The 19,337-nt window shown below is 33.7% G+C and overlaps 1 protein-coding gene across 1 annotated transcript in view; it reads right to left on the bottom strand.

The window, feature by feature from the left end:
- Positions 1–6,814: 6,814 nt before the first annotated feature.
- The window catches only part of BckdhA (Branched chain keto acid dehydrogenase E1 subunit alpha), a 120,632-nt gene continuing 108,109 nt past the window's right edge, over positions 6,815–19,337 (bottom strand). Inside the window, exons 8-9 of the mRNA XM_090398675.1 lie at positions 11,862–12,033; positions 6,815–7,178 (exon numbers count right to left, since the gene is read on the bottom strand). Of these exons, the coding sequence (XP_090254801.1) occupies positions 7,005–7,178; positions 11,862–12,033 (346 nt within the window). The 3' untranslated portion in view covers positions 6,815–7,004. The remainder of the gene's footprint in view (positions 7,179–11,861; positions 12,034–19,337) is intronic.

The following is a 19,337-nucleotide window of genomic DNA, read 5'->3' as shown; positions in this document are numbered from 1 at the left end:
AATGTCAGATAGTTGTGATGAAAATGATTTGGGGCCTCCCTCGATGAGTCTAATGACTCCCTGGAGTTGCTCGTAATAATAGTAATAATAATAATAATAATAGTAATATTATTGAGATCTTTGAGGAAGACTATTTAATATGGATTAAGATATTTGATTCGTATCTACCATTTATCAAAGTTGGATCGTAGACTTTTTTTAGGAACCGATTGTATGCGAACTCGCTCCCATGCTGCAGGATGGACATTAGCAAAATGTAATTTATGTATTCGTGTGGGATTCCCCCCCCCCCCCCGTTTCTCGACTGTCTCTTAGGATTGGTTGAGCCCTACTATTGAGTAGGGTTTAACTCTGGAAAACTTTCGAAAGCACTTGTCACTTTATTTGTTGATATTCTGTCATCGGACGTGGATTATATCTAAGTTATATCGAGAAAAGGAAATACCAAAATAACATAAAACAGCATTTTTGCCAACTGGTGAACCGCGTTATGTTATTTTTTTTATTAAAAACGAATAAGGAAAAGAAAAAAAATATCTGGCAAACTTTAACATACCACAAGAAGAAAGATTAATAAAGAAATTCGAAACACAATCAAAACTGTAGTCCAATTAAATGAATTTGCATTTTTTGAGTTGGAATCAATGTACCTTTTAAATAATACAGTCTCTTTCTCTATTTCCAATTTTCTGTTTTCAGCGTATATCAAAAACATTCTAGCCAGTTTTTCTCATTCTGAATGAAGAAATCATTAAAAAAAAATCTTGAATTTTGAAAATGGTTTTCTATTGAGGAAGCGTGTTCTTTTTTAATAGGTTTTTATTATTTTTTTTTAATCAAGAAAAACAACGTCTGCATAATAATAAACACTGCATAGTTGACATGAGAAGAAATCTACACCAACCTTGTTTTAAAAATGGCCGATTTGATATTCCAAGTAAAACTCCACACACAAAAAATCAATATAAGTATAAATAAAATGCAATATTTCTAAATGTTTCTTAAAATTTATTTAAAACTCTTATTAAATTATTTAGAGGTTTGAAATTTCTTGTTTTAATAAATTTCCTTTAAATAATTAAAAAAAAACTATGAAATAAAAAAAATTATATCTTACCACCTATTATTTTATCTAAATTTCCTTAAAATATTACAGTAGAATCATCAGTTGTTATAGTTTTTATCTTTTTTACGTTTTTAAAATGTGTCCAGATGTCCGAGCAATTTATGCCATCATATCTTACAAAGTATTATTTTACGTAAATTTCCTTAAAATATTACAATAGAATCATGAATATTATAGTTGTTTTTTCTTTTTCACGTTTTTGAAAGATGTCCATATGTCCGAGCAATTAATGCCATAAAATTACTGTTAAGATTAAAGTTTGTAATCTTAAAAAAAATCCGGCTCTGTATCCTCTGGAAGGATACAGAGCCGGAAGGCGAAAGGGATGTTTATTTTGGATGGTAGAAATCGGGGGGAGAATTCTCCATTTTTGCTATGCAAGCTCATTAATTGAGAAAGAAGTAATATTTATTTGTTAATAAATGCATGCATTTATAAGCATTCCATTTGGGGTTTTATTTTTGAAGACAGAAGACGTCTTAAGCTTGCGCGGCAATAATTGAGCTTTGCGTTGTGTATCGAAGGCCGATATTTGCTCGTCTAGTCAAAGCTACCTTGGCTTGCTAGGTTGTAGGAGCTTCCAGGGCCGGATTTAGACTTGCTGAGACCCTAAGCTATACAAAACCGAGAGGCTCCCTACTGTTTTAAATTACATCAGCTGATCTTTTTTTTTATTTTTTTTTTTTTTATGTGAGGCCCCGGCAGATTGCGAGGCCATAAGCTGTAGCTTTTTTAGCTTATACGTAAATCCGGCACTGGCTGTAGCACTGTGATTTCATGCGCGCGCATAGCCATTTCCTGTCCCTTCGCGTCGTCTTAAACACAGGCTACGCAGTCAAAGTAGCTTCAGCCAGCCTTTACAAGCGTGCGTGTTGCTTAGGAAAATTAAGTTACAACCAACTTTTTATGACGATGTTATTGACCAGTTCATAAAGAAGAACCGTAGGGTAGAATGTGTATTCAAGCAGCTAAATTGAAAAAGATAGAATATCATTTTCAAAATAAATGTTGTATTTATATGATTAAATGTACATAAATTTCTAAATACAGTATATACTTTTAAATTGTCAGTAAGTCATTATTCCGCTAATCAGACTTCAATCACACCTCTCACTCCCTGAATGATAACAAGAGCAAGCGTGAATTTCAAGACCAACATTTGCCCCTGTTAAAAATTATTAACTGGCGACAAGTGTGGGAAGATATTAAAAGTTGGTGCACAGGGGCGGCTCGTGCATAGGCAACTGCAGCACCCCCCCCCAATTTTTCTCGATATATAAATAAATATATTTATTAATTTATTTATATTTGATTGTAATATTCATCAACAATCCTATATAATTCTCTTATTTTGTATAAAAAATAATAAAAATCACTTAGAAGGGCGAAGGACGCTAGCAGCACTGTGTTTACCACAGTGTTATATAGCTACGCGCACAAGCATATGCACATCATAGTGAGATGCGAGTTATTAGCATAATGCGGCACTGTCCGTCGCGCAGTTCCAGTTGTTTATATGCAGTTTACACCAGTAGTAGAATGTTCGTAGTGCTTATCGTGTTTACTCCGTCTTTTTAAATATTTGGGCATTACAATTAAAGGATTTAATTGTAATGTCCAAAAATTGTAAATCCATTCCTTTAATTACAATTAAAGGAATGGATTTACTTTGAATTATACTAAAGTGTATAATTTTTTCGATAATAAACAATTTTTTTCATGAAACAAAAGAAAAATATTTATTTTAAAGTAATTTTGAATTATACCAAACTATAATTTTATTTATAATTTTTACCATAATTTTGATATTTTATCCAAACATGTATACACTGTACTTACAGCGTGCATGTATATTTCGAAAGTTGCAGTACCCCACGATTTCAAGCCACGACTGACAGTGGGTGTCCTCCCGCGATGAGTCTTCAGACTCCTTGGAGATGTCAATAATAATAATAAATATATTTAATGAGTTTAATAAATTGGAACTTTGTTATTTTTGTTTGGTCGTGCGAAATATTGAGGTATGATATAATCAGTAGAGGACCCTATTTTCGTAATAAGGACAAACCAGATTTGATTTTAATTTAGTTGCGAAGAAACGGTGCAAAGATTAAAATGTAGACATTGTTCTTTTTGTTAGACCACTAGAAAAGAAGCCAACATATCTTTCTCTAGCAGATTTTGAAAGTGTATTAAACCTTATACATTTGCCACTTTCTCTCTAAAATCACATGATCTGTTCCATAAACAGCAGTGTTTAATATTTTCTCTCTTGAGCTTTTGGTGTATTACAAATGCACTTTCTGTAATATTATAAAAGCCATTGTGATGGATGTCGATCGAGTTGGTAGTAGTTCAAAGCTCTATCATCAACAATCAGTCTTTATTGGGTTTTAAGTGGGCTGCTGCACCTCGATATTCAACTGATACTAAATCGGTCCCTTATTTTCAATATACTAAAGATTAACCTATTACCGAATTAAACTGATAATAAAAATTGACTTGCAAATTGGATGTTTTGTTGCAGAGTTGGTTGTTTTAAAATTACCAACGATGGAACTAAGGCTATTACCAAGGCTATTGAAAGCAATATATTATGTCTGTCTGTCTGTCTGTTATGTGTATTCTAGCTTCTTTGTCTGTTTAGCAGGTGAAAACCCCCGAGTTTCATCTCAATTCGCTAAAGGTCTGGAAATGAATTATAACAATGTGACCATATGTGAGTTTTAAAGATATAATTTAAAATTTGTGTGTAACGAATTGAATCCAGAGGAATTCAGAATGTTATTCAGTACTTTCAAAATGTTTCATTCATTCATTCAGTTTCACAGATAGTAGAACTTAACAGCATTTCAGACATGACAACAATACCAGTGTTTGAGTTTAAACATCACTAGACAGGGCCATGTTCTTGCATAGATAGACAATTTTATCATGAAGAGAAATGGGCTGGTGTTTCATTGGTTTCTTTTATAATTTCTGGACAATCCTGACAGTACACATAGAGACAGCGTAAGAAATATCTGTTATACATACTACGTCAAATCATTCCCAGTTGTCAATGATACTAGATGTACATGGAATTTTAGCATGCATTTGGAGTGTCCAAGATAGGAAACGATAAAACAACAAATTGATTGAAAGAAAGATAAAGCTATAAAGAGACTGTTTTTATCTTCTTCCACGAATGTATCTGTTCAACCAGTTCAGGATTGTCACAGATGTAGATGTTTGTATCAAAACATAAAGTTGATCACACTAGCATGCATCATCCTTTCTGTTAAGTAGATGAAATGTGTGGTATGTCTGATACAGGGTTGACAGTAGGGGCCCTTATTGCAGTGTCCTTAATATAAGTTCTGAATGTATGAGATACTGATGTACCACAAAAAAAAATGAACAGATCCAATTATAGTAGATAAATATAAACAATTAACATTTTCAAGGGCATTTTCAACCAAGGTTGAGTTAGTCAGTCATGAATAGTGGTTTCGCAGAATTTTTTTTTTTGGCCACAGAAAGGACAAACTGGCCTTTGTACACACCTGACATTTATATATGTAAACAGTGTCTCATGCCTATTATGAAATGAAAGAAAAAAAAATCTGATTCCCAGTTGAAACTAACTTAATATCAAAGAATGGTTTGCATAGTCTCTGGTTCCAGGATGCATCTATTAAACAAACCATATTGATGAATGTTAAACTACTCAAACAACAAAAAGAATTGTTGCAATAGAGGAATCCTCTTTCATTGTTCATATCTTTCTAATTGTTACCTTATTTGCTGCAATATGTTTGGTGGTTGAAATTTAAAAAAAAAAAAAGCCATATATCAGAAGCAAATGCTCCAAATCCTACCAACCATCAAGGATTGGATTGCAGGAGGATACTGTGGAATAAAGAGGATTTTGATTTAACCAAGCATGGATGGAAGTTTTCATTTTTTTTTTTTTTTTTTTGATGAGTGTTGGTGTCAAGTATGTTAGGAAGAGTGATGAGCAATAGAGAACTGCCATAACGCAATTCTTATAGAAGAGCCTTTCGTTTGAAAATACCCTGGTTCGATTCTGCCTATGATGTGAGGAATGTTTAGCAGGCATTTCCAATCTTGGATTTCCAGTTCAAGATTAGTGAATTAAGCAATGAATACAAATGCTTATTTTCTTGTTAATTGCGTGAAAATTAATCACTGATTCCTCAATGATAGGAATAATAGATTATTGTTGGAAATATAAAATTTTATTTATTATTATTTTTTTTATTAAAGGTCGAGTATTCTCTCTTCTGGGAGATAATTCTGGTGGATGAAGGAATACATGGAATGCACACAAAATAGTGCTTCGTAACTTTTGTTTGCTTTCTACTCATACAAGAACAAAATGGGTACATAATAACAGCACTATTATGAAGCTTAATAAAATAGTTTTAATTATTTTTGCAAATTAAAAATTAAATGAACATATTTTACATAATTTTGATTAGAATTATTATTTTATTCATTATTTAATACAATAAAACAATTGTTTGATTTACTTCAAATAAGAATGTTTGATGATGTTCTATACATGATTAAGAAAGAGGCAATGTCATGAAACATATTTTTAAAATATGTTATTGTTATATGAATGAAAATTCATTCCAAAATTTAGGTCAGCATCATTTTTCCTCTTATGGAATCCAATCCAGTACTTCTTTTGTCTATTGTTGATCTTGTCTTCGAGCAATATGCCCAGCCCATTGCCACTTCAGATGTTTCACTCTTCCTATGATGTCAGAGACTTTGGTTTGGTTTGTTATCCACGTATTTCTTTTGTAATACCAAGCACACTTTTTTTCATACTAAATTGTGTTGTTCTTAATTTTTGAATTTCCTTTGCATTTTAGTGTCCATGTTTCATACGTCAATAATATATATATATCATATTTCATTTCTCTATCTCTTGGAAATGAGCTAAATAAAATGTAACACAAAACATTAAAATATTTAAAGTTTCTGTTTCTGATACAATGAGTTCCAAGTGAAACAATTTTAGTTTTATCTATAGCAAAAGTTGATTCTCTTCAACCAAATGGAGATATATGTATAAAAAAACTTCACTTTTTTTGGGAGGTGGGGAAGGATTAATAAAAAACAAACTGGAAAGTAGCTGCAAGGTATATAGTATTCTAAGGATGAATGTGTACATACATTTAAATTCCACAAATTGTGATTAAAGTGGTAAATGAGTTAGCAACATTCTTCTTCTGAAAATTTAACTGATCAAGCTTTTTTTTTAACCATAAGGATATAATTTTTTCATGTTCATGGATTCCATATGTTTGGGTAAGACAACCTCACAAATACAAAGAAGATTGCAATTTGTGTATAAAAATAGAAATAATACCAACTGTACAAATATGATAGAATTTTGAAATCAGATTATATGAAGTCAGATCGGATTTTCCGAATTTTTCCTTTTTGCACGGAAAGTTAGCAGCCAGGTATAAACAAACATGAGACATCATATTCTGCTTTGCTCAGGAAGACTTTAGTATTCCAAGTAAGGGAGTAAGGAAACCATTCTAAAAATTACTGCAAGGAGGAAAAACAGAGAATGCCGACTTAAGAAGTTCAGTTATGTGTTACTATCATTCAGATGGGAGTAAAGCTTTACAAATACCAAAAATAATTCACAAAACTTTAAAGGATACATACCAATTTTTTTTTTTTTAATTATATTAAGAAGAGCAATTTTAAAGTATACATATAACAGATTGTCTGCAATTAAGTTGTAAATAAATTCAAAAAAAAAAACAGCCACTATATTTTCAGACGTTACATGATTATTTTCAGCTAAACTTCAAAAGCATTTATATAAACGTCATGATCAATGGAACTATTTCTCTGCAAAACTAGCAAGAGGATAATGTTCTTTATACTGCTGGACATGTTCTTTTAATTCTTGCAGCTGTTCTTGCAGGTGAGCTGGCATTTCATCATACACATCAGTTAGCATGTTTTCAATAGCGGGCTTCTTTTGTTTCTCTGCACGTGCAAAAGCCTGCATGACCTAAAAATGGAAGATATACAGTTCTAAAACAATGTAATCATCTTATTAAGCATAAAATTTTCAAATTATTATCAAATAATTTGATATAACTCACTATCCATTTTGGATGATGAGGTATGTCGAATTTCCTTAAAAACAGCCATAACACTATTTTAAAGTAAATTCACTATCAAGTGTATTTTAAATTTCTTAGGTGGTCCCCACCCACAAAACATTTTTTTTTTTGTAAATCAAGCATGCATTCATATTGTGGATGGGCTAAGAATTTTTTTTCTTACCTGGTCCAGGTCTCTAATTAATGTTTCTCCACAAAATGAATGCAGGAAAGAGGAGTTTTTATTCAATGTAATTATTTGACAAATAAACAGGAATTGGCAAGGTTTAGTAACTATGCATTTTAACTGGCACTTGTAACAGAAAACAGTATATATGAACATGTAGATACAAGAAGGTTTAAAATATTTGGTTATACACTGAGTTAGCCTTGCATTAGGAACACATCCCCGATTTATGATATATGTATATATATATATCACGCGATATATACATATTGCATGATATCAATGTCACATGCAGCTATTATAAATGGGCACACCTATCCTCTGTACGTAATCAGTAAACGTTTGTCAGTAATCAGAAAATGTGGTGACGTAAGCCAATTTGACTGCTTGCAAATACTTTTCAGAAACAGCTGCTTTGTTGGTTGCTCCCATCCAGCAGAAGGGCTCACATTGATCAGCTCCATGTGGTTGATCTTAGAGGTAAGCATCGGGTGTCACAACTGGTATCTCAGCAATAATATGCAACAGTTGCACAGCTCACCCACCAGTACAACAGTGGGGCAGTTTGACCCATTTCCACATGCACCATGTGCTGTACCTTGGCATTCCACAGCTGGAGACAAATAAGAGTACCCATGATGATGATGATGATGATGGCCAGGTATCATAAACAATGCCTTGCATGGGCCAAGGAATGTCGGCAATGGACCCTGGACAGATGGAAGAAGGTTGTCTGGAGTGATGAATCCTATTTCCTGCTGCACCATGCCTGGTTTTGCATTTGACGTAAACAGCATGAAGCTCTATCCCCTAGTTGCACAGTTCGAGTTCAACAAGCTGGTGGTGTTATGGTCTAGGAAGCTTTTTTCCTGGTGCTTTCTAGTCTGTTGATTATCATCCCAGAAACACTGAATGGTGAATGCTACAGTTAGCTGAACATCTCCATTCATAACTGCAGGAGGTCTACCCTAACCACAGTGGCATTTCTCAACAGGACAATGCACCTTGTCATCAGGTTTGTACAACTGAGTGGTTGGAGGAACACAACAATGAATTCCCCCCCCACCCAATTATAATCCAATTGAATATGTGTGGGATATGCTAGAATGGGTGTGAGAACTGCTGATCCTCTAATCCACTATCATATTTGCATCAAGCAGTAGTGTTTTTTTTTTTTTTTTGAATTATGGCAAAAATCAACTAAAGCACTACAAGGTCAGTGTACCAAATCTGTAAACTGTGCGTGTTCTTCTCACCAGTTTCCTTGTTTTACAGAATAAAAAACCCCCAGCCACCTCTATATAACCATCTAACTGAATTAAAAAAAAAAAAAAAAGAAAAAAAAAACAACCTTATGAAGTTGTAGGCATAGGTTTCGTTTCTGTGGTTTAGCAGTTCAAAAGAAAGATTTCGGTATTGTGACCACACGTTTATTAAGATAAATAAAGATAAACAAACTCGACAAGTTTCGTATGTCGTTTGACTTACATCTTCAGGGGTTACAAGTAACTAAACTTTAAACACAAGAAATGAGAAATTACTGAAAATAGTCCATTAGATGTTGTTATGGCAGTCTGTTCATCAAATTAAAAAATCCGAATGCAGTATCTATACATATGTTAATGTATGCTATGTTTGAACAATGCTGGATATTGTCATGTTCTGTTGTTCACGTTCACTATGTCCGAGGTCTGACTTAGGTATATTTTTTATGAATGATGACCAAACTTGGTGTAGAATGCAACAAAAATCAGGGCCTAATTCTACACCAAGTTTGGTCAGCATTCATAAAAAAATACCTAAGTCAGAACTTAGACAGAGTGAACATGAACAACAGAATGTGACAACATCCAGCATTGTTCAAACATAACATGCATTAACATATGTATAGATACCGTATTCGGATTTTTTAATTTGCTGAACAGTTAAACTGCCATAACAAATTTCATGGAATATTTTGAGTAATTTCTCATTTCTTGTGTTTAAACTTTCAGTTACCTGTAACCCCTGAAGATGTAAGTCAAACGACATACGAAACTTGTCGGGTTTGTTTATCTTTATTTATCTTAATAAACATGTGGTCACAATACCGAAATCTTTCTTTTGACACCTTATAAAGGTTCTTTTGCATACTAGACAGGAGTTGAAGCAGAGTCTTTCCTACTAAAGAGCAGTCAATACCGAATGAGCTATGGAAGCTCATCTGCATCAAGTTCTTGCAATATCTTGAATACTCTATATCTCTTTGTCCAGTTCCACCTTGGCTTCCAGAGAACTAATGGGCTATTGGGAATGTATAACTCACCAAAGTTATTATTTAATAATAGCTATTTTCTGTGCATTTGACATTTTCCTGTCATCTGCATTCATTAAGATTATCATTTCCTAGTTATTCATCCTTTTACTCACTGCACAGTGAAAGATTTTCTTGGATTTCCTTTGGCCTCTGCAGCCAACTTCTTTTTGTAGATTTATTTCACCTTTCTCACCATAACTATCACTCTCTTGGTCTATTCTTTATGTTGTTCATGTGCCTGGTTCTATAATACTTTACTGATACTGGTTCTATATTTTATTTATATGTAGTTATTGTTTTAAAGTTTTGTTCATCAATTTAATTCAAATGCAATTTATTTTCTCACTTCTGATGATGTAGTCAGTTATAACTTTCTTCACACCCCCAAATTACTTCTGTGTATTGCTGATTTCTCTTACCATAGTACAGATGCAAGCTTATTTCTCAGTTTATCATAATCACTTACCTCACAGTTCCATTATGTTTCCTTTTAGGCAAAACTCCTATTTGATTTGCCATCACTTAAGTTAAAAATGCATGATCAATTTCACCACAATTGAAGGCACAACTATTACTTCATTAACAGACAGATTTTCAAATGAATAACCAGATCTCTTATTCTTGCAGTGCAAGTCCCTTCCATAATGTGCTTAAGGAATTTGTTTTGCAGCATCTCTATAAATTCTCTTTCATTCTTCTTGCATTCTTTCTCCTCTTTCCAGTCTATATCCTTTGTACTATATAGATTGCTCTTATAGATACTAGAAGGATTATTGTTATGGATGATTCCAGCTAGACTGTACAGTTCACAGTCTACTTCAATGATCATGATCTATGACACATCCTAGGTATTTTGTCCTGTAAACTGTTGCTTTACACTAAACAGTCCCAAACCTTTGGCCTTATTACTCATACTATCGCTGCCATTCCCAATCGCTATTCTAGTTGAATTCAATTTTCTTTACAATCATTTAGAAGTACTTTCCCTTCTTAGTTCTTCCAGTCTTCTCTGAATGCCTATCCCATTCTATTCCTGTAAGGACATCCTCTTCTGTCAATCACGTCTCAGTTTATCATAATCAGTTGCCTCAGTGCCATTGATTTTTGGTCCATTTGCATTTACATATGCTAAAAATTTCATATGAAAATTTCTGGTAATCTAGCAAGCATGCATGATGATCAACCATCAGCAGGATGGATATCAAATCAACTCTTAAAACCTGACCCATTCAATTAAGTAGCCCAAGTTGATTTCTCAACTAAACTGACCAACTAAAAAATTAAAAAACTGACTTTTTCTCATGGATAAAAAAGTAATATCTCTCATATTTCCATAGTCCTCATATTTAAACCTATTTACTGTTATCTGTGATGGATTTAACTGTACTAAGTAAGTTTATGTTAGAAAGGAAAAGCTATTGCATTTATCAAAAATGCTATATTTAAAGCAAGCTACTCTGATATGATAGCATGGCTCTATTAAAATAATAAAAAAAACAAAAATGAAGTAAACAGATGGCAGTACCTCAATGGCATAGCCAGTAGCAACAATGCATTTTGACTGGGAAGAATTAAATTTCAATAATCCCATATGAGGAACATTTTAAGACTTTTCAGTAGAAGGTGAGTTGGTTAACTGGTCTCATATGCAGATAGTAGGATATTTACTCCTGCAAAGTAGACAGCTTAGATAGGGAACATAATACACTATCAAGCAGCTCACTATGAAAACTGAATTGACTACCCTATCATCTTCAAAAAGGTAGGTACAGGCTGTAATGGGCCTAATATGTAAAGGAAAATGGAGATAGGATGAACAGAATTTATTTCTCAATTTTGCACAGATGCAATTCTTTAAAAATCAACATAAGTGATAACTTTATTAAAGCATTTATATAATTCAAATCTGTTTGGTTTATAGTTGATTTTGTGATATAATCTTCTTTCCTATATGAACAATGTTATTAATGAGATGAATAAATTTATATCTTCTCAAAATAACATTTTGAGAAGAAATAAAAGAATTTTATTTGAGAAGTATTTACTTCTCAAATAAAATCTTAAATTTCATTTGTTATTTTAGTAGAAAGAAATTTTAATTCATACTTGTTTCTTTGTTTCCTCTTTCCAATCCTTCTCATTTTCATCATTCCACCAACCTTGATTCAGCATATACTTTCTTAGTCGTGAGATGGGATGGTCTTTTTGATGCCAAAACCTTACTTCATCTACGGATCTATAAGCTGTACTGTCATCAGATGTACTGTGATGACCTATCCTAATGTTTTTTTTTTTTTTAAAAAAAAAAGGTCACTTTAAAAGAAGTAGCATAATGCAGTTAATTCTTACTATAGTAAACGCCACTACAATGAACTTACTATAACAAACTACCAATAAGTCTCATATGTACATTTATCTTTTAATCATATAATAAGAAATCCATCATTCCTAATTTGTAAACATTAAAATTTTATTACTTTTCTAATTTTTAAAAAAATTTCTTGTTTCATAATTAGACAAATAAAAAAATCATTATCAGATAACAGAATGATCGTTATAAAAAGTTAGTAATGAAATTAGAGGTATTCAAACAAATGCGCTATTCATGTGAGAAATCTGATTGATTTTCTTACAAGAGAATGTTCACAATTGTCGTGAAAAACTCATCTGAAATCTGCCTCAGTTATACAGCATGTCAAGCAATATTTCTATGCAAAATTTGAGCTGATAATTTAAGTGCCATCATAGTGCAATCTTAGATTGGAAGAGACCAGGATTCAATTTTTCTCATCAGGATAAGAATAATTTTTATATGGGCTTATCCAAATGAAGGCAAATGTGTTTTATATGTAGGTAGCAGGGCTTTTACTTCCCAGAAACTCAGGGTTTTTTTGTATTTTTTCAGCAAAATGGACAATTAGCCAGAGAATGATGTGCTGCAGATAGTGTGGTATACAGTAGATTGTATAGCATTGTGTACAACCAAGTAGTCTTCTGTGATGATTCCTAGGACTCTATGGAAGTCACATGTAATAGTAGTAGTAGTAACAACACTACAAGATTATTCAAGAAAGGAGCTAAAGTATGAATTACTGTACTATATATGCTAAAAACAACAAAAGAATTATACTGGTGTCCAAAACTTAAGGACGAAGACTATTTCTGAGGATTGCAACTGCAAATTCAAATGAATCAGCTTGTAGAATTTGTATAACTGACAATGTTGAGTAGAAAGTGGGTACACATTCAAATTTTCAAATCATGCACAAAGGGATCAAGTGGTAGCACTCAACAGAATAAAAGGCAAAAGAATGTGCTAAACGAATTATGTCTGAAGGAAGCTCTTTTTGTGAAGGCATAAAGTTGCAATTAGTTGCAAATATAGATGATTTCATGCAGGGAAGAATTATTGGAAAGCTTGAAGGTGGCCACAGAATTACTGATATTGTCAGAGAGTTTAGAATCTCACATAGCATTGTATCCAGGCTCTGGGTAGTGTTAAACTAATGGAACATGTTCCAGATGTTTGCTAAGAGTTGCCCACACTCTACCACAGAGCATGAAGACAGATTTTGGCTTTAACAGCAAAACATAATTGATGCACCATGACAGGCCAGCTCTATTCAAGCACAGGTATGCGAATATATCGACAAATTGTGGCAAGATATCTGCAACAAGTAGGCATGTACACCCGAAGGCCTCTAGTCTGCATCCTTTTATCCACAGCTCATCATAGAGCATGTTTTCAGTGGTGATGTATCCATAAAAATTGGACAAGGCACCAACAGGGTAATGTAATCTTTATAGGTAAGAGTCATTTTAGTCTTTCTTTTGATCTGGTGGCAATGCTTAACCATCGTGAGAATGTTCTTGAAAGGGATAGATATGGCAGTGCTGGGGTAATGGTATGCAAAGGCATTATGCTTAATGAATGCATCGAGCTACAAGTGCTGGAAAAAGGGAATATGACTGGGGAATGATATTGCAATGAAGTTCTTCGACGTCATGTTCAACTGTTTTGTGGTGCTGTAGATAAGAATTCATTTTTATGGATGACAATGCCACACCACATCATACACAAGCAGTGGAGATATTTCTGGAAACTGAGGATATTAATTGAATTGAGTGGACAGCACGCTCCCCAGATCTCAACCTCATAGAACACGTTTGAGATGCAATAGGGAGGCACAATGCTGCCTGAAATTCCCCTCCAGAAAACAAAAAAAAGGCCTTATCCTTGCTTTGAAGAGTGGATCAGTTTGCCTGAATTACTTGGTCCTTAGCATAGTCAAAGTTGTGAGAGCTGCATTGCAGTTTTGGGTAGAAATATATACTAAAATGTCTCTCTACACGCACCATACATTAATTTCTTAACTACATTCTTAGAAAATTTGTAGCTTTTGCCAAAAATGTCTTGCAATTTAATTTGTATGAAATTTAGAACACATTTTTTATGTAATATCATTTATTACATTTATAGTGCTGGCAATAAATGTATGTCTATAATTGGCTGTAGTCATGAAATTTTTTTCATATACAGGTAAAAATGTAGTTCATCCATAGCTTTTGGACACTAGTGTATTTTTTGTTAATTGCATGCTTTTTATTATACAATATATTCCTATACATAAAAAATAAAAAAAATATTTTTATGTTTAGAAATAATTATTAATTATTAAAAAAAATAATTAATAATTATATTACTAATAATTATTCTTATTTTTAGTTAAAGTGAAAATGACAAAAAGTGTACTTTTATAGCATTATGCACTAAAAACCAAAGATGCAAAAATTTATTACATGCCTCTGCAGCATGTATCTCTATGTGGGAGAACTCACAAATGTTGCTTGAGCATGCAACATCAAAAATCAACACAACCGAAACTTACATTTGAGCTGATCCCCCCCCCCCCTCCCATCAGTAGTCCATCATCAAATTTCTGACATTTACCCTCAAGGGGTGTACAGGATATGATAGTACTACATGAAAAATTTACATCATTACTAACTTCCTATCTACAATTTTCCTCCAAATCAATCTGTTACCTGTCAAGTCTGCAACATTGTCAGATCTTATATTTCTATCATCTAAGGCACATTTTACCATATCAATCCACCTATATCTTGGTCTTCCTCTGGGTGGGTCTCTTTCCTGCCAACCTGGCAGAGAACACTTGTTTTGCTCATCTTTCCTCTCCCATTCTGTTTAAGTGACCATACCACCTGAGATTAGCTCTACTAACACATTCCTGGATGTCAAGTTCTTTCCTAATATCCTCATTTTTAATACGATATTGTCATTGATGCCATCTGTTCACACCCCTAACCTTTCTTAGGACTCTCATATCTGCAGTCTATAGTTTTTGGTGAAGTGTCTTACTTCTGACCCAGCTCTCAGATCCATAAGTTAAAACTGGTTTGAACACTGTCTTGTATACAGCTAATTTAGTGTTTTGACTAATTTCTCCATCAGTAGTTTACAGATAAAATTTTATATGGAATATTACCTGATATGTTCTATAACTGAGCAAATTTTGGGATAAGGTTTCTGTGTGAATAATGAAGGTCAGCTTATATATAAAAACAGATCGTCAACATCATTATTTCCTGATACGCACCCTTGAAGGGTGTACAAGATAAATACTATGATAATAACACAATTAAGAATTCATTACTAGTTTCCTTTTAATATTTTTTTTCTCTTCCAGAAATTTAAATAACTACAGGAAGAGTGACTTAAATTACTGCCATCTAAATCATGCCTAATTGCAATGATCCAATTAAATTTTAATTGGTCAAATGAGACATCTTATGTCTCATTTCTGCTTTAAACAAATTTTTCATCTTCCATTTTGTTTAAGTGACCATAGTACGATATATTACCTCCACTTACATATTCTTAAATACTAACAATGCCCAGATGCTTATTAATAACCTATTTTTTAATATAGATTTTGCCACTGAAACCATTCATTCACTACTTTATTCTAAGAGCTCTCATATCTTTGGTAAATTTTTTCTGTTTCTAACCCAAATCTCAATTCCATACATATTCTGTGTTGTGTACAATGCATCTGATACTAAATAAGTAATCATTATGGGTTACTTGAATTATCTGAACATAAATTGGATAGTAGAGAAATCTCCTGAAAAGAATGAAGGAGAATTTACCAAGCTGCTGCAAGAGAACTCTCTCAAGCAGCATGTAAAAGAAGGAACTCAATTTCTAAGTGTTAGATTTAATCATAACATCAGAAGTCATTTCAATTAAGGATGTAACTTTTTATCACTAACTGGTAACAGTGATTATGTAATAATAACCTGGGTGACAGCTAAATATATGGAGGTTTCCAATAAGTAAAGTCTACCTACTGAACTATAAACCAGCTCAAGAGAATACTATTTTCTGTTTTCTCATAGCACTAGTTACTGGAAAAATGTCAGCAGGGCATGGAAAGCTTCTGAAAAGATGCTGAAATGATACTGTATCTGAATGTGTTTCTAGAATTCAAAAAACAAATAGGGTAGGTGTGAAATGGATGTGCAGCCTTATTAAACAAGAGATTGCATAAGAATCAAATAACGTGGAGGAGTTATATAACGGGCAGCCCAGAAAAGTTATGAGTACTGTATGGAAAGCAAAACAATTCCAAAAGAATTTTATCATTATTTTGCAAGTAAAACACAGAATGAATGAATGTGGAAGAATAACTTTACTGAATGCAGATGGTACCATTATGTCAGAAGTAGATTAAATGGTTCAAATAATAAGTGCTTACTTCACTAAGATCTGTCATCCTGGTGCATGGAATAAGTGCCACTACATTGAATGAAGAATAGAAATGCATGAGGAGGTTCAAGAGCTGTTGCATAACCTAAAAGAATAAGGCAATAGGGACAGATGGGGATATCAGCAACAATGCTAAAGGAATGTTCAGCTGAACTAGTTAGGCCTTTGACGTAGTGGTATAATTTGAGTTGCTCAGGAAAGAATCAACAGGAATGGTAAAAATGTATGATAGTCCTGTACAAGAATAGCGCAAAAACTGATGTGTGTAACTACCAACCTATCATGTATCTCTGGAGTAGTGATGAAGACTTTAGAGAAGTAAGTGAGAACTTGCAAGCAGACCAGCTATACTTTATAAGGAACAGCAGGAGTTTACTCTATTGAATAATGTCTGAGTAATTTGATCATATTTTACAATAATATTATAGCTGAGTTGGATAAAAGGAATGGATATTGTTGAACTTTGCTAAGACATTTGCTAGAATACCACATGAATCCATATCCTCCAGTTTATGTTGCTGCTGGAGGATGTAAACTGGAATCTAAACTATTGACTTGAGTAAGCAGGTGATAGGTATCAGAAACTGGCATATATGAGAGAATGTGAATCTGACAGATTTAAGGAGACTAGTAGTGTAACCCAGAGATACATCTTTGGAGTAGACTGTTGTTCAATCTATACATTAATGATATTGGGAAGGACTTGACAGGAGATGCATCAAAGATATGCAGGGACAATAAGGAATGCTACTGATATACAGCCCTTACAGATAATTTGAATAGGCTAATGAAATTGGCTGTCAGTTCAATCTTGGTAAGTGTCAAGCAATGCACTTTGGAATGATGAGATTTCCAACAGCATGTTATAATGGTTGTATTATGCTTGGAGAAATGGATGAGGCTAGGAGTCCTGGAGTTATGGCAGATAATAAGTTCAAAGGTCACATAGCAAAAACTCAGAGGATAATTGCAATGTTGAAATGAACTTTGGCATGTAAGGATAGAAGCCATTTTGCTTCATTACAAGGCATCGATATGTACAATTTAGTCTCCTGGGTTCCAAAGGAATAAAGAAGCTGTGGAAATGCCGCAAAGAAGAATTAATGATATTGGGATTGTAGAATATAGATAAGGGCAGATTGAGAATACGTGGACTACAAACATTTGGAAATAGAGGAAAGAGGGATGATATAATAGAGGCATATAAACTTCTGAAAGGATATATGAGGGGATATTAATTGATAAGTTTTTTTATAATATGTAAGGGGGAGAGGACAAGAAGATATCTGTGGAAGTTAAGTTTGTATGCAGTTAAGAAAGGATGAGAGTTAGATTTTTCTCTCACAGGGTGGTGAATGAGTGGAATCATTTGCTTGTTGAAGCACTGAGTGCATATAGTGTGAATGAGTTTAAGAGAGAGTGTGGTGTGGGTGATGTATAGGCTTCCCCTAATGAGTCCTTAACTTCTTGGATGTCTCTGATGATAATACTATAGCTGATATTTCATTTTTCTTTTTCTACCTAGTTCAGTTTTCATCTTTTCCAATGTTGATTTTTATACCAAATCTGTCAAAGCATGTTGAAAGTTTATTTTTCACTTGGTTAGAGTATAATAAATTTAGTTTAATCCTTTATCCAAGTGTGAGCAAACAAAGTTTGCACCTGAAAGTATCTTCAGGACTGGGGTAAGGTGGTACAACACCAGGGCAACTCATTGCAAAGGTGGAGCAAGATACCAACACTCCTGTCTCAATATCTCCTATAATGCAAAACACATCTCCTTGCGGATATGTCTAATGTTATGCATTAAGGGAAGGGCCACTACCCAGACTAGTTTCGACCTTTATTGAGGTCTCTTCAGTGGGAGCCAGGCCCAAGCTGAGATACCAGGCAGAAGCATTTGTAGGTCATCTCTACCTATAGGAGTTGCCAAATGGTGTGCAACCCTTTTTTAATAAATTACTCTGGATTTAGAGAAAGATGTTGAAAGTTTATTTTTCACTTGGTTAGAGTATAATAAATTTAGTTTAATCCTTTATCCAAGTGTGAGCAAACAAAGTTTGCACCTGAAAGTATCTTCAGGACTGGGATGGCAATGCTGTAGCTAATGAAGTTCAAACTGAGGCTCGGCTATTGCTGTTACCCTCCTGCCATGATCAGAGCTTTAATAGCTCAATAACACCTTATCCCTACACTGTCCTCTACAGATAACGTGGAAGATGAAAAGCATTTTTGCTTCACCCCTTTAAGCCAGTCCTTATAAGGACTATGAGGTACAACACCAGGGCAACTCGTTGCAAAGGTGGAGCAAGATACCAACACTCCTGCCTCAATATCTCCTATAATGCAAAACACATCTCCTTGCGGATATGTCTAATGTTATGCATTAAGGGAAGGGCCACTATCCAGACTAGTTTTGACCTTTATTGAGGTAGAATGGGAGTTCATGTCTCTCATCATTGGCCGTTGGAGAATAAAGCATGCTGAGGGTCAGCAGACAGATGTAAGATAGAGTAGGATAGTATGAGGTAAAAGAGGCCTCAGTCAACCTGTGGAATTATAAGGCGGGTGATTATAATAGTCTTAGATATCAACTTGGAGTAGTTCCATAGAGAGTGGAATTGGAAGGCCAGGATATCATTTGTGCTTGGGAAATGGTGAAGGAATATTTGTTAGCATCAATAGTAAGCTGTATTCTACGAGTGAAGAAGCAGACACAATTTGGTGTAAAGTGGATGACAAACAATATCAAACAGGAACTGCAGGTGAAAAATAGATTATGGAAGATATAT

The sequence above is a fragment of the Typopeltis vanoorti genome, chromosome 10 (assembly GCF_054136105.1).
Source record: "Typopeltis vanoorti isolate ZY-2024b chromosome 10, IOZ_Tvanoo_1.0, whole genome shotgun sequence".
Lineage (NCBI taxonomy): Eukaryota > Metazoa > Arthropoda > Arachnida > Uropygi > Thelyphonidae > Typopeltis > Typopeltis vanoorti.
This window is presented reverse-complemented; position numbering and strand designations above follow the sequence as displayed.